This window comes from Trichoplax adhaerens, genomic scaffold (assembly GCF_000150275.1).
Source record: "Trichoplax adhaerens TRIADscaffold_31 genomic scaffold, whole genome shotgun sequence".
Taxonomy (NCBI): domain Eukaryota; kingdom Metazoa; phylum Placozoa; class Uniplacotomia; order Trichoplacea; family Trichoplacidae; genus Trichoplax; species Trichoplax adhaerens.
Window position 1 is genome coordinate 175,761 of NW_002060971.1, and position 14,907 is coordinate 190,667.

Genomic DNA, 14,907 nt, shown 5'->3' on the forward strand with positions numbered 1-14,907 from the left:
ATGCACTGTACAGTGTATGGGGACTTGTCAGACAGGACGGAAAAAAATTTTCTCCCACGACTTTCTAGACATGCTCAGCTTGACTGTACTGACTGTGTCGAGTTGCGCTTTTTCCTTCAGTCTACACTCACTATCACTGCTACTGTACAGTACAGTACACTACCAGTAGTTCATCTAGTAGCCAGAGTTTATTACCCCGACGGTCAGACTATCGGACTGACGGATTCAGTCCGGGACACCACGCCATCGTTCAGTGTAGACAAGTGTAACGTCAACTTGCGAACCGAACCGTGACAAGTGTAATAGCAACGTTACGTCGATTCGGCAAGGCAAACCCTCCAACGATCGCAAGATGGCCATCAAAGTAGCAACGTTGCTCGCAATCATTCTCCTCCTTCTTGGTAATCCAGTATCAGGACAAGTTGTCAAATTGACGGGGAATAATTGGAAGCAAGCCTTAACTGGAGAATGGATGATTAAATTGTGAGTATAGCTTGTGTAGGATTCATGCTTGAAGAATGGTACAGAATGATGAAAAATAAGCATTGACAACAAGCTGAATCCAGTCAGCATCCATCGTAGTGGTAGTTTTGCACCCATTTGCCATAGTCAATGCTCACTGGACTACAGTATATCCGACATTAGCAATCGTTAGGCATGGACAAACAATAATCAATGGATACGGTAGCTGTGTATCTGCATAGCTGAATATCAATTGAAAAATAATGCAATAGTAGTTGTCATCAGCTACTGCAGTACAGGATAGAAATACAATCGATCACATAGTGCACAGGAGCAAATGGAGAAAACGACGTCATGACTATTTCCATATACGGTAGCAATGACTATTGTTGGCTTCCTCCTATAGTAATAGTCTTACTGTGGATCATTCAAAAGAGACGATCAACATCAATCATGCTTTGCAAAATGGGAAATGACAATGCTACAGTAGTTACATCATGAAAGTACAATTCCCAAAATAATTGTTGATACTATCCTCTCCTATCATCTCAAGCCCTCCACGTCTACAGTAGAGTAAAAGAAGCCCTTCTTCCAATAGTCGTTGACTGGAATCAAGCGAGCGATACTCTACTCTACATGTATACTACCATAGTAGACATATTCTCAAATTTAAAAAAGAATTCAAAGTCACATTGAATACAGATATACGTGACAAACTGAGATTTATTCTGACAGTAGTGGAACATACAGTACGCTTATCCTTTCATGAATACATCAAAATTGAAATACCAATACAGGATATCACTACGGTAGGTAGAACATCAGAACCGTACAATCAACCGTAAACTACTAAACTTTATCATAGCAATCCAGCGGTAAATCAAGTTCTTTTGCTGATGGTTCATTCATCACGATACCTTCACATGCCGTGTCAGTAATAGTAGAATCTTATGATCACCAGGATGTCAATCCTAAATTTCTGTATCATGCACGTTACCCTGTATGAGGTAAACATCACCCGATTATATTATAATGATCAACACCTAACGCTTGTTACAATCGGACCTTTCCCAAGTGTTGCAAGTAATAGGAATATTATACATATTATTCACTTTTGAAACTTTATCTCATTTTACCTTCAATACTAATCCACTCATCTATACCTCTATCGCTACGCATTGATGCGTTATATGAAATCTTAGCTATGCTCCTTGGTGTCCAGCTTGTCAAAACCTTGCTGAAACATGGACTAATTTTGCTACGTGGGCAAAAAAACAAAAGGATCATACTGTCAGCGTTGCAGAAGTAGATGTAACACAAGATGAAGGTTAAGATCACCGTAATAATGAAAGCGCAATATTCTGAACTACTGATATAATGGCGATGCCAATTACAATTGTATTGTCATATTATGATCACCATCATGTTACAACAGTAGCCATGATTTACATTTCTCATTCTATAGTCAATATTAAGTAAGACTCATCGCTGATGTTTACCGTAATGACTTTTCGGCTTATTGACTGACTGACTACAAAGACCTAGTTATAAAGTGTCATTTAGCCCTAGCCGTAGGTGCACTGTAAATGTTGCAAAACAAGTAATTGTGAAGTACTCTACAGTATGAGTAGGACAACACAATAATATTGCTATCATAGTGACACAACAGGATAGCCTTATCGAACAAGTGACAATAAATAGATTTGGTCTAACGTCGGAGTTCTTTTTAGCTTTAGGAGCACAATTTATGATCACCGCCTTACCCACTATCTTTCAGTAAGCAACGAGCGGATTATTCTATTCATATCAAAATCGATTTCATTGTCAATTTATGGTGCCATGATGTTGATGCAAACTTTTACTGAAAATACACAGTGTAAAGAACGGCCAGTTTCGCAAATATTCACCTCCACCCACTTTAAGCAACTTTCAGGCGTACATCACCAATCAGAATTGGGAAAAAGCTGATCCGTTATCTTGGTGGAAATCGCCTAGCTCTATAACGTAAGTAGATCGCGATAAAAACAACCGATCAACACAGTATTTTGCCTTAATGCTTTACCCAATGAACTTATTCCGTACAGGATGGTTGGGCTTGGCTATTTATATAAATTCTCCATGCAACTTAAGGTTATCCACTGTTGATGATTAATTGAAAATAGCTACAAATTGCATCGTTATTATTGGCTTAATATTTCAGTAATATTTAAAAATCACCTTTCCGATCCAATATATTCTGCTAACTCACTACACAAAATTCCCAATAACAAAATTATAGAGTCTCCATCAAATGCTAGTATCAGAGTACAACATTCCGGAGTATGTTGCCTACGGTATAATGGGTCTTGGATTTATTATAGTCGGACTCGTTATTGCTTTGGTAAGTTTACTCAAGAGATATATCAATCAAATTGTTTGTGTTACTAACATTGCAATGCTAACGGTGACAATTTTACCATCTCTTCAGCTTGGTAGTTCATTGATTGATAGTGCATTAGGAACTCCATCGCCAAATAGAAATGTTCAGGAATTAATAGATATGCAACAACCCGAAAATGATAGTAATACACAAGATCCTGCAACCAGCGAAGATGTTCAAGATAATAACAATAAGGATGAAGATAAAGATAGCACGGCGGGAACTGATGAAGGTGCAAAGGTTGAAGAAGATTACGTAATAGTCAATAAAAGTTATACCAAAACTGAAGGATCACCAAGAAGTAGTCCGCGCAGAAGGTTCATTCATTTATTACTCATTATATTACCGTTAACATTGATTAATTATTCTATGCGGTATTGCTTTACGAGATGAAAAAATCTTATCCTAATGTTATCACTTCATTCTTTAGGAAACTAAAAGCGTCTGCCGATTAAAAATTTCCTCTGCTCGTAACCATAACGAAATATTTTTAGACTCTGCCAACGATACGCATAGTAAGCAGGAAATGTGTAACGTTCCATTTTACCGTATGGTACTGTGAAATGCTTAAATTACAATAAAAACTGTACTATCAATTCTAACAGAATTGAATCAATGCAATAATATAACTCAGCTACTGTCAATTGTATGCGCAACCACTTTAAATATGTAAGTAAGATACTTGTCTTTTTTATATTGTATCTTAATAAATCGACTTAAATGTGAGTATGTGTTCGCAAAATGTTATCTTTCAATTAAAAATGGTGCTTTTTGCATATATTGTAATATGTTATATTCTAAATTTCATGGTAATGTTGTGATTGAGCACGTTATGGTTAATATGAATAAACAACACGTACGTATCGCAGTTAGAACTGACTGTAATACGAGTATACTTTCTAACCTGTATGCGAACGGCCGATTACTAAATGTTTTGCTTATTTTATCGGTATTCTCAGTCGATTTCATCGATCGAAGAAAATACGTGCAATTTCGTAAGAGTGTCCTCTGTTAAACATGACATATTATAGCTAAAAATCGGATAACAAGAATTTCCGTATGGTATATGGCAGATACATAACTTTTTGTCAAGCGGCAACAAAATCTTACTGTTAATTCTTCTTCTACTACTAAAACATCAAATGTATCCATAAACTTCAGATAACCATCAGACTGTACTAGTACGCTAATATGATCTTGATTTTATTATTAATCAGCTGAACGTACTCTCTACGATGCTGTATCCATAAGCTTACCTCAAGCCCAGTTAACCTTCATTCAGCATAGGAACTATAGTAGACAGTACGCTTTTTTACTGCATATTCTACCTACCCTTTCATATTGAAATACAAACTAAATGATTTCTGTATGTAACTCACGTAAAGCTAAATTATAATTGATTTGATTGCTATCTCCCCTTAATGAGTGATAAAAATTTTTTGCGGTAACTTCCTACGTATCGATTAATTTCCGACCAGTGAATCTTGAAAAATCGTAAGATAATACGTATAGCTGATACCATAAAGTCATAATAACAAAATTCAATGCTGGCCGTAGCAATCTATCGGTGCTCAATATTACGATATTTGTAATGCAATGGCCACATTGTAAGCAATAATAGAAAATCCAAGACATTGCAAAAGTTCGCTTTATTATTTGCTTTTAATGGTTGACTTAAAATTATAATTATCAAGATATACAAATGCAAAAGATTTGAAACCTACTTAATAGGAAGACATATTTAGATAAGGTATTAATTTACAGAATATAATAAGATGCTATATTCGATGAATAAAAAACACTTAATTCGAGGTCTGTTGCTGCATTTTCCATTTCTTTGCCATTTGGAGAAGTTTAAAGTTAGGCATATTCTCTTCGCTGTCCGGGAATATGTAGTCGTAGTATTCCTCCCAACCGCCGTCGGTCTGTAAATATGTAAAGACATTCAAAGATATATCGTATCATAATTACTCTAGAAAAAATACAATAAAAGATAAAATACCCCATCCTCATTTTGTGCTTTTCGTCTCTTCTTAATTTTGCGAGGCATTAACTTTTGTACAGCATCTAACTTTTCACTTCCGTTTTGTGCCTTAGATTTATAATAGAAAATATGTTTAATCGGGTTTAAAGCCAATACTTTTGTACTTACTTAAAGGTAGAAAACTATGCATGCCTACTTACTTCGAAATCTCTCCACGACTCCAACAACATTAATCTCTCTTCTTTAGCGTCTGTCTTCCTTAAGGCATTATTTGCACGCTCATAAGTAGAACTAAGAAATTATAATCGCATGAGACCATTATCAAATCAAAATTACAGCTAATCTACATAATTTTACTCACCGACAACGGTCAACTGCCCCATTCTCTTCAGCATTTAGTTCAAATAGAGCATAGCTAATCCAAACCTAAATAAAACATAGTTCATTCATCCTTTGAGATGTACAAAAGACTTTCGAAATGAAATCCATCAATACCAAAGATTACCTTAACATGTTGGGTCCTTTCTAACAGTTTTTCATATAAACTCCTAGCGTTTTCGTACTCCTCTTGACCAATCTCAAAGTCTATGTAACTTTTCCACAAAACCTAGGTATATTACACCATATACAGCAATTACACTAGACAATTCTCTGCTAATTACACTCACATCTTTCAAAATAATACTAGAGTAAAATAATACCTCTGGCATATCCATTATTGGTTGATTGATGGCTAACTCAAATATAGCTCTAGCACGCTCTACATCACCTAAAATAGTCTCAAGTTCCGCATACTACAGTATCATTATAATAAGCATCTATTAATACATAGCTACAATTATTTAATTCAGTATTAACATATAGCATAGCAAACACATAAACGAACCTTAACCCAACTTGTACAACAAGAAGGATTAAATTGTAAAAATTTCTCGTATAACTGTCGACATCTGTCAAATTCTCGTAATTGTAGCTCCAACTCAATGTAGCTTTTATATAACTTCTCTTTGGGGCATCTCCCAATAGCATTGCCCTAATTAACAAATAATTCCGTAAGAATACATTATGACCTGTAAAATTTCACTATACCCTACTCGTTACCAAAATCTTCCGGGCAGAAGTAGCGTCCTTTTGACGAATCTCGAAATTAGCCAACATTATCCATATTTTGGCAAAAGTAAACTAATAAGCGAGATACAATAAATACATATTATAAAAGGGACCATTTATGACTTCTTACCGCCTGAAAGGACGTATTCATGATTAAAGTAATCTAAATTTGATATAGAATCTAGCATAATTACACTTAAAACATATATACTGAAAATCAGCGGCAATGTAATTTGAAGAAATGTTAGTTTAGATATATTAGCAGAACTGAAAAGAATCAACGAAATTGTAAAGCTTCATTGTTCTCACCTTCTTGTGAGGTATAAGATTTAAGCAAGCCGTGTAGACCTCTCGTGCTCGTTTTACATCCTGAAATCATTATCGCAACACTTTTAAATATTTCACTATAGTACAGTATTTTGCTAAGTACAAAGCAAAAAATATCAAACCTTAGCCACTAATTCTTCAAATAAGGCGTAATAAATCCAAAGGTATATATATCGGCGCCAATAGCGTTTTTCCTAAAAGCCGATTGCTGTCTTTAGTATCGTATGATAGCATAATCTACTTATGGTAGTAACTTAAATATTTTACTTGAATTAAAGGAACGTTAGCTATAGCCCGTTCATAGATTTCACGAATAGCTTCTTCATCTTCCTCATTTTCCATTAGTCGGACGTAATCAAACCAAACATCATAGTTATGAGGATTACTTTCAAGTTCCTAAAACGGCATTATCGTGGTATTATCATAGGTTAAATAAAACTATGCATTTACTCTATACAGCACGCTATCACATCATCTCAATAACAGATATACAATTCTATGCAGTACAACAAGATCTCTCTCAGAAATTCGACTACTCAATAAGGTAAGGTTCAAAGTATAAACTTGTAATACTGTAGTACTAGTATTGAAGTGGAAAGTATTTTACCTCTTCATATTGACGACGACGTTTACTAGTAACCACAGTCTCTATGCCCATTCGATCCCCATGTCTTTTCTCGAACTGTGTAAAATTTTTATATAATTCTTTGGCATCTTCCTTAGGCAATGTGTCTAAGGCATACTTATAAATCATACGAGCACGTTCAAACTACGAAAGAAAAGTGTATAGAAAATATACAATTAGTATTTCAAAATTATGCATTAATCATTCTCACTTAGCATATTAAAATACGATATACCTCTTTGCACTTTTCCTCGAGTTTAGAGAAAGCGATAAATATAGATTCATCCATAAGTTCATCGCCATAAAAATCCATAGCGCGCTCATATACTTTCCTAGCTTCCTCTATATATTTCAGTTATATATATGTCAATACGTATAGATCAGCAGGAGTTAAGATTAACAAGATATAAAATAACAGCATTAGACTCGTTAATGTAAATTAACCTGAGCCACCGTGTTGCTCTTCAAATCTTGCAAATTTAATCCAATTTTTTATATCAGGATGAACGACCACAACTGTAAAAGCATTAAAATATTTATCCATAAGATCAAGTACATCTAAAAAGATCCTTATTACATTAAGAACTGACACATGATATCAATATTGTAGCATCTATGAGCAGTAGATAAGATAAGCCTAATAAAAAATAATAACGTACATCTTTCGTAAATATTCCTCGCCTTATCGACCTCTTTATATCTTAGTTCCATTTTAATGTACGAAAACCATGCCTACGGATAATATAAAAAACTTGATTAAAAGATTTATCCAAATTAACGTTCCAATCGGTAGTACTGTTTACAACCTATCCACCACTATCGCGTCATGAAATGTTTGCTAGTTAAATAACCTGTTCTTCTGGTTCCCATTTCATCCATCTTTCAAAAATTTGACGTGCAGCAGGTATGTTACCAAGCATTTCTTCCATGTACGTATATTTATACCTACAACGTTAAAATTGACCATAAGGTTAATCTTGACTATAATGGCCTGTAGCAGTAAGTCGAAAGAACTACGCGTGTATATCAAAATTAATAAATTAACGTCGTATTCTTACCAAAATTGATTAGCACGAGGTAAAATAGTGACGGCTCGATCCCAAATATTTCTGGCATGATTTATTTGACGATTCCTTTATAAAAGTGGTTGTGTAAAATGAATATTTGTAGCAATTTGTATCAATGACAATTTGATTAGTCAAGGTAGCAAAGTATAAAGTCTATACTACGTGTATGTTCAATATATTACACATACCTCATTTCCATTTCAGCATATTTCAGCCATACTGCCGTGTTACGATGGTCAACGTCAAGACCTCTTTCGTAAATAGACCTAGCCCTATTTCATTAATTATATAATATATGCATTTTAGTGTCTGGTTAGGACAGAAGAGGATATCGTTGTCATTAAGCAGGCCTAAGCAATAAAGATAGACGTTTAACCAATGGCACTGGCACACCCGTTACTAATTTTAAAAATTTCAATATGGTATTTATTAATGTATCCGGTTGAAGGTAGAGAATATTTACCGATCAATTTCGCGCTGACTCTCTTCCCAGCTAGCATATTTCAACCAATTCCCCATTAGCGTCCGATTCTTACGCAAGTTATCTTCGAAATCTTTCCTTTTCCTTAGCTGATAACTTCGTAATTCTTCGGGATCAGTAATCTTTTGCTTCGGTGGCTATAATCATTACGTAAAGCATTTATAATGCAAAGAATGCATTTATGATGATGATAAAGTACTGGTGTAGTATAGCTATTTTATCCAATTTGCTAAGATTGTACTACTAAAGTGTAGATCACTTGTTTGCAATGATGACAACACGTTCATCCAAGTGATTGAATATTGAATTGTATTCATTACACGTTGTTAGTACTTGGCCAATGTAGCCTAGATAAAGCAACATTATTACCGGTGGAATTCCTTCTAATTGCCTTTCTTGGGCTTCACGGAGAAGTTGTTCGGCCGTAATTTGTACAGGAGCAGGCAATTTATTTTTGACCTGGGTAGCAATATGACAATTAATATAATCCATGATGATGATGATCGCACGCCATCGAGTCATACACCAGTAGATAGGTTATTGAATAGAGTAATTTTTCTCTTGTAATGTATCTTATATCGTAAAGACTGCTTGTTCACTTGGCTATATACTGTACTTTACTGTAGATCGCTATCTCTATCCTTTCAATTGATTGATATAGCAAGAGTTACCTTTGCCACTTTGGGGACTGACGTCCTGACATTTCTATTTTCTGGAGCGGTTGACATTTTCAAGTTCTTCAAGTATGATATCGACACAAGCAATAAAACACTCTTTGGTAGTGTGCTCTCTACTAAGAATGTCAATCACTAAATAGGCAAAGTAAGGCAAAATCAATCAGCTTCTATCCACGATGGCAATATCAATGAGTGAAATATTGCAGTGATGTCTAACCTTTGCAATAATATTTCCAGGATGAAGAGCATCAGCGGCTAACGATCGTGGGCTCCAGACTGCAGTGTTGTACTCAGCTTCTACAGTGTACAGTACAGCATACTGTAGTACGACAGTACTGTACAGTACTGTACTGTACTGTATTATGTACCGTGTACAGTGCAATATACTGTAGTACTACAGTACAGTTCAGTACGGATCCATTGGCCGGTTGCATTCCATACAGTACAGTACTGTACAGTACAGTAATGTAGAAATAAAAAGTACTGTAGTCGACGTCTAGTGGAGGAAATAACGGTTTGTCATTGAACATAATTTATGAATAAGTTCAACGTTGTATGTCAATTTTAACTCAAGAATCTTGTTATTCAACTCTTTCATGATCGCTTAATGTATTATTTGTCTACTTTCCAAAATTTATTTTTGTTTGGATGTTAAAATTGATGGGCTAAAATATCTGAAACATACAGTACAGTATTCCAAGTTTTTACACACCGCCGTACAGTACTGTACAGTATGTACTGTACAGTGTACACTGTACACTGTATATTGTACAACGGCAGAGTGTCGACTATGGAGGTCCAGCGAGCTAACCAGAGAAAGACTGTTGCAGTCATTTTCTAGACTGTACTGTGTACAGAAAAACTCCACTGCACCATAGAGATACAGTACAGAAGATAGAAAAAAATCGCTCTTTAAGGAGGAAAACGTTTCCTATTCATGGAGACCCTAGTACCCATGAAAAGCATGGGACATGGAGACCTAGTACCCATGAAAAGCATAGGACACAGTCACAAACACATGAAAAATGATGTTAAGCATGGCGATGATTTCGTACTGTGCTTGTGACATCATTTTTGCGAACGGGTTGGCTTGCTTCTACGACGATTCAGCATACTAAGTGCAGCTGGGTAAAGGTGCTTTGGTGTACAGTATCGCCATCGACACTGTACGATACACTATACGTACCCATAACCTGATGAATGTGAGCAACACTCGAGTGCATAGAGCAAAGGCAATGTCACCTATTTAGAGTACTACGTACTGTAGGTGACAGTCCAGCTACAGTACATCACACTCAAGACAAGTACTGTAGGGTGTACAGTACTGTACTATACGCATGAGTACCAGTATGGTATGGTACGGTACGGTACGACACTGGTTAATCCAGTACACTGCAACCGAACCATCCCACTGTGGCGAATGCCGAAATCGCCACTAGACTCCATTTTGTTTCTTGATTTTTCAACATCTTTTTACATCAATCTTTCCCATACATTCTACAAATAAGACACTATGGTTTTAGCCGAATTAGGTAGAAAAATTACTGATGCCTTACGGTCTCTCAGCAATGCGACGATTATCAATGAAGAGGTATGAAATTGTATGAAAAGATTTTCATTCACTGTCAGTAAAAGTACACATAACCGACATGTTACTGTATTTCACCATAACTCGTCCATGAATATTTTTCATTGCCAGTCTCTGTTGAAAACCACTCAAAGATAAAATGAGTAATGGTAAAAGTGCTTAAAATTGGTCAGGATTAGTCTGCGTCTTCATGTTGAAGATAAATAGAGGATTACTGCTATAGCAATAACAATATTGAATTGACTGCTTATAAAAGTACTTGCTGTTGCTATTTTACAAATGGAAAGCTAGTCTATCGTAATGGATTGCAGTAGAAACCTGTACGAAAGGTATTAATTTTAGAAATCTGCGGTTGCTGGTACCATCAATTGTGCAAACAGTAGTTAATTTATCGTATTAATGTTGCCAAATACCACTCCAAACGCAATGGCATGCACTACTAGGGACATCTAGTAGTCCATAATGGTGATCAATTTACTCATGGAATAGACAGAATTCATTTCTTACGTTATGTCCTCTCCTATGACACTAAAGTTTAATCTTAATATTAAAGCGTTAACTCATTCAATCTCGTAGAAACGATATCATCAAACTGCAATAAACTAAACTTGGATGCTTTTTGGACTAATCGATAGCTGAATTCCATCCATGTGTTGTACATTACGATTTTTTCCATTATTTTGCCATCTTACTCTTTGACGAGGACTGTACAGTGCTATACAACAGCACTCTTGAAATTAATGAACGTCTTACTAATAATTATAATCGCTATGATAGAACCCAATAGTTGATGCAACTTTGATACAACCATGTGAGGAAATACTCTTCTAGAAGCCTGATAGTCATATTTATTGTTAATGCCAATAATAGGTGGTTCAAGCTTTATTGAAGGAAATATGTGCTGCTTTACTGGAATCAGATGTCAATGTTCAATTGGTTAAGCGTTTAAGAGAGAACGTAAGGTACGTATAAAACCTAGAACAGATTGGACCAAGTATTATGAAAGATGATAGTTACTTATAATGTATCTGACCAACGACGAAATTCATTACGCTATGAATTCAGTCATTGTGTAACTGAGATATACTCGTCAATAGCTGCAATTTTATAAAGCCAACTAGTCTATTTTCTAGTCTTGAAAATATCATATATTACCTGTAAACAGGGCTGCCATTGATTTTGAGGAAATGGCTGCTGGATTAAACAAGAGAAGAATTTTACAAAGAGCTGTTTTCAATGAACTATGCAAAGTGAGTTAAAACTAAATTCTACGATTAAACTCTTAAAAAGTACTCTTACACTTCTTTCATTCGCGGAAGTGATTCACAGTTCGCGCTAATATAAATGCCTTTGCTCCAAAATTTCAATATTTTATTCATATTCTAACTTCATCACACTTTCTGATAGCTTGTTGATCCTGGCGTTAAAGCATGGCAACCCACTAAAGGGAAAAACAATGTCATCATGTTTGTAGGGCTACAAGGTAGCGGTAAAACTACCACATGTACTAAGGTAAAAACATAAATTGTATATCGTTTAGCTTCAGCAGCCAATACAGTAACTGTGCTGCTACAAATTCAAACAATCTGTTCATTACCAAGTATTGTGCGTAGAAATATTAACCATGCTAATTTTATTCCTAAATTATAGATGGCTCATTATTATCAAAGGAAAGGGTGGAAAACTTGCCTTATATGCGCTGATACATTTCGAGCAGGTAATCGCCTTATGAAAACCCTGTAATTTTAACTCCAATCCAGATTAATCATTGTACTGATTGTCCATTTAGGTGCATTTGATCAGTTAAAACAAAATTCCACCAAAGCAAGGATTCCGTTTTATGGAAGGTACTCGCATATCCTAAGATCCTGAATTGCATAAGAATTGATGATCATTAAAGTGAATTTTCCTGTTATAATATCGATATCTTCCTTATAAATAATAATAATACCGTAATACAATGCAGTGCCAATACATATCTATGAATGAGTATAGTGCTTTATAACTGTGTAATAAGTTACGTCTTGTATATTTTAATAGCTATACCGAAATGGACCCAGTGGTAATTGCGCATGATGGTGTCGAAAAATTTAAGAAGGAAAATTTCGAAATAATCATCGTCGATACGAGGTATTGCACACATTTTATTTGTTAGCCTAAAGTCCTAGTATTCCTAATACAATAATTACATGTTCATCATGTGAAAAGTGACCTATTAAATATATCCTGATTAATTTCTTAACAGCGGCCGACATAAACAAGAAGATTCCCTATTTGAAGAAATGTTACAGCTTTCCAATACTATTGTAAATAACGTTCCTTGCATACTACAGTTGTTTTGTTTTAGCTACGCAAAGGTGTAGTTTCTAATTATTTTATGAAACCGATAGACACCTGATAACATTATATTCGTAATGGACGCTACTATTGGACAAGCTTGTGAAGCACAAGTTAGTATATCTTTACGTTGTCAGGTTATTATAACACAACGTGTAGTGTGTCATCAAATAACCATAGACTTATTCCTAATAGGCAAGAGCATTTAAGGAGAAAGTCGATGTTGCTTCTGTTATCATTACTAAGCTAGATGGACATGCTAAAGGTGGTGGATCTCTTAGCGCGTAAGTTGGCATCAACAAGTTATTGAAATTAAGAACAAATTTTAAGGATTCAAGCTTATACCACCATTAAACTTTTTCAGTGTAGCTGCAACGAGAAGTCCCATCATTTTTATTGGTACCGGAGAACATATTGAAGACTTTGAGCAGTTTAAAACAAGGCCATTTATCAGTAAACTCTTAGGTATACATCTCTTTATGTGATTTCTAAACTTAAAATAAATGATTTACTAAGTAAAATTTGAATTTATTACTTAAAGGTATGGGCGACATTGAAGGACTGATAGACAAAGTCACTGAATTGAAGCTAGATGAAAATGAAGAATTAATTGAAAAATTAAAACATGGTTAGTATTTATCTATCCTTATTTTCGAAAGAGTCATCTTTTTCTACTTATTGTAAATATATCACGGATGTAAAGCCTTAATTTAGCCACAAGTCCTAACTTAATAGCCATACCTTTATTATCATAATATTCTCCAGGTCAATTCACTCTTCGTGACATGTACGAACAATTTCAAAATATTATGAAAATGGGTCCATTTAATCAAATTATTGTAAGTGAACATGTGCTCTTATCACAAGGGTTGATCAATGATCCAATAATTAAGTTAAACTTAATTAACTGCACTCCCTTTTAGGGTATGATTCCTGGATTTGGTCCTGAATTCATGAGTAAAGGAAATGAACAAGATTCCATGAAGAGACTAAAACGACTGATGACAATTATGGATAGCATGAACGATGAAGGTATAAGATTCTTAAACAGCCAACTTATGCAACTTTCTACTATTGCTAGCATTTTTAATATATTGAATATTTCGTCTCTATAGAGCTGGATAATCGCGACGGCGCAAAATTTTTCTCTCGCACACCTGGAAGAACTCAGCGGGTAGCACGAGGTGCTGGTGTATCCATTCGAGAAGTACATGAATTGCTGTCACAACATACTAAATTCGCTCAGGTAGTGAAAAAAATGGGCGGCATCAAAGGCTTGTTTAAAGGTATTCATTGCATACATATAACAAGTGGCTACTGTATGACCATACATTTGATTTATAACACTTATTATTGCGTTTGCTTAGGTGGTGATATGAATAAAAACGTTAACCCATCCCAAATGGCTAAACTTAATCAGCAAATGTCCCGAATGATTGATCCACGAGTTCTACAACAAATGGGTATGTAATTAACTTAAGCTATTTTTTATGTGCCAAATCAAAGCTTACGATGTTATTAAAAATCCCTAGGTGGAATGCCAGGTATACAAAATATGATGAGACAATTTCAAAGCAGTGGAGGCATGGGTGGACTTGGCGGTAATTTAGCTAATCTAATGGGAGGAAAACGTTAGTATTGTTATCGGACGTTGTGAAGGCAATTAACTACTTTTGACCGTAACATAGAAAGCAACATCTTAAGAATGTAAATCGCTATTAAGCATTCGAATGAAGAAATACCACATGATGAAATTATTCAACCTTACGAAGGTTAAAGTAAATGACTAATCTTTTTGAAGTATTCTCTGGTATAATAAGCAGACGTTAC

At 35.1% G+C, this 14,907-nt stretch overlaps 3 protein-coding genes across 3 annotated transcripts; 2 read left to right on the plus strand and 1 right to left on the minus strand.

The window, feature by feature from the left end:
• Positions 1 to 352: 352 nt before the first annotated feature.
• TRIADDRAFT_64389 (expressed hypothetical protein) lies at positions 353 to 3,737 on the plus strand (the record flags this gene model as incomplete). Its single annotated transcript, XM_002117826.1, has 8 exons — positions 353 to 483; positions 1,665 to 1,789; positions 2,121 to 2,238; positions 2,338 to 2,466; positions 2,547 to 2,592; positions 2,741 to 2,842; positions 2,930 to 3,198; positions 3,312 to 3,737. 8 exons carry the CDS (start codon positions 353 to 355, stop codon positions 3,334 to 3,336), a joined length of 945 nt encoding a protein of 314 aa, XP_002117862.1. The 3' UTR covers positions 3,337 to 3,737.
• Positions 3,738 to 4,683: 946 nt separating this feature from the next.
• Positions 4,684 to 8,967, minus strand: TRIADDRAFT_33203 (uncharacterized protein; the record flags this gene model as incomplete). The annotated part of the gene is made up of 20 exons (XM_002117845.1): positions 4,684 to 4,806; positions 4,884 to 4,973; positions 5,066 to 5,156; positions 5,227 to 5,291; positions 5,371 to 5,472; positions 5,567 to 5,659; positions 5,752 to 5,898; positions 5,967 to 6,047; positions 6,285 to 6,344; positions 6,425 to 6,496; positions 6,570 to 6,698; positions 6,910 to 7,071; positions 7,163 to 7,269; positions 7,372 to 7,443; positions 7,587 to 7,659; positions 7,779 to 7,872; positions 7,986 to 8,060; positions 8,183 to 8,266; positions 8,458 to 8,612; positions 8,845 to 8,967. The coding sequence occupies 20 exons, from the start codon at positions 8,965 to 8,967 to the stop codon at positions 4,684 to 4,686; spliced, it is 1,998 nt and encodes a 665-aa protein (XP_002117881.1).
• A 1,698-nt stretch (positions 8,968 to 10,665) lies between these two features.
• Positions 10,666 to 14,701, plus strand: TRIADDRAFT_36767 (signal recognition particle 54; the record flags this gene model as incomplete). The annotated part of the gene is made up of 17 exons (XM_002117827.1): positions 10,666 to 10,743; positions 11,611 to 11,702; positions 11,906 to 11,990; positions 12,148 to 12,252; positions 12,391 to 12,457; positions 12,530 to 12,587; positions 12,781 to 12,870; positions 12,986 to 13,046; positions 13,131 to 13,190; positions 13,273 to 13,361; positions 13,442 to 13,542; positions 13,619 to 13,705; positions 13,843 to 13,916; positions 14,001 to 14,109; positions 14,193 to 14,363; positions 14,445 to 14,540; positions 14,610 to 14,701. Coding segments are annotated over 17 exons (1,515 nt in total), but the record flags the coding sequence as incomplete, so codon positions are not given.
• Positions 14,702 to 14,907: the final 206 nt, after the last annotated feature.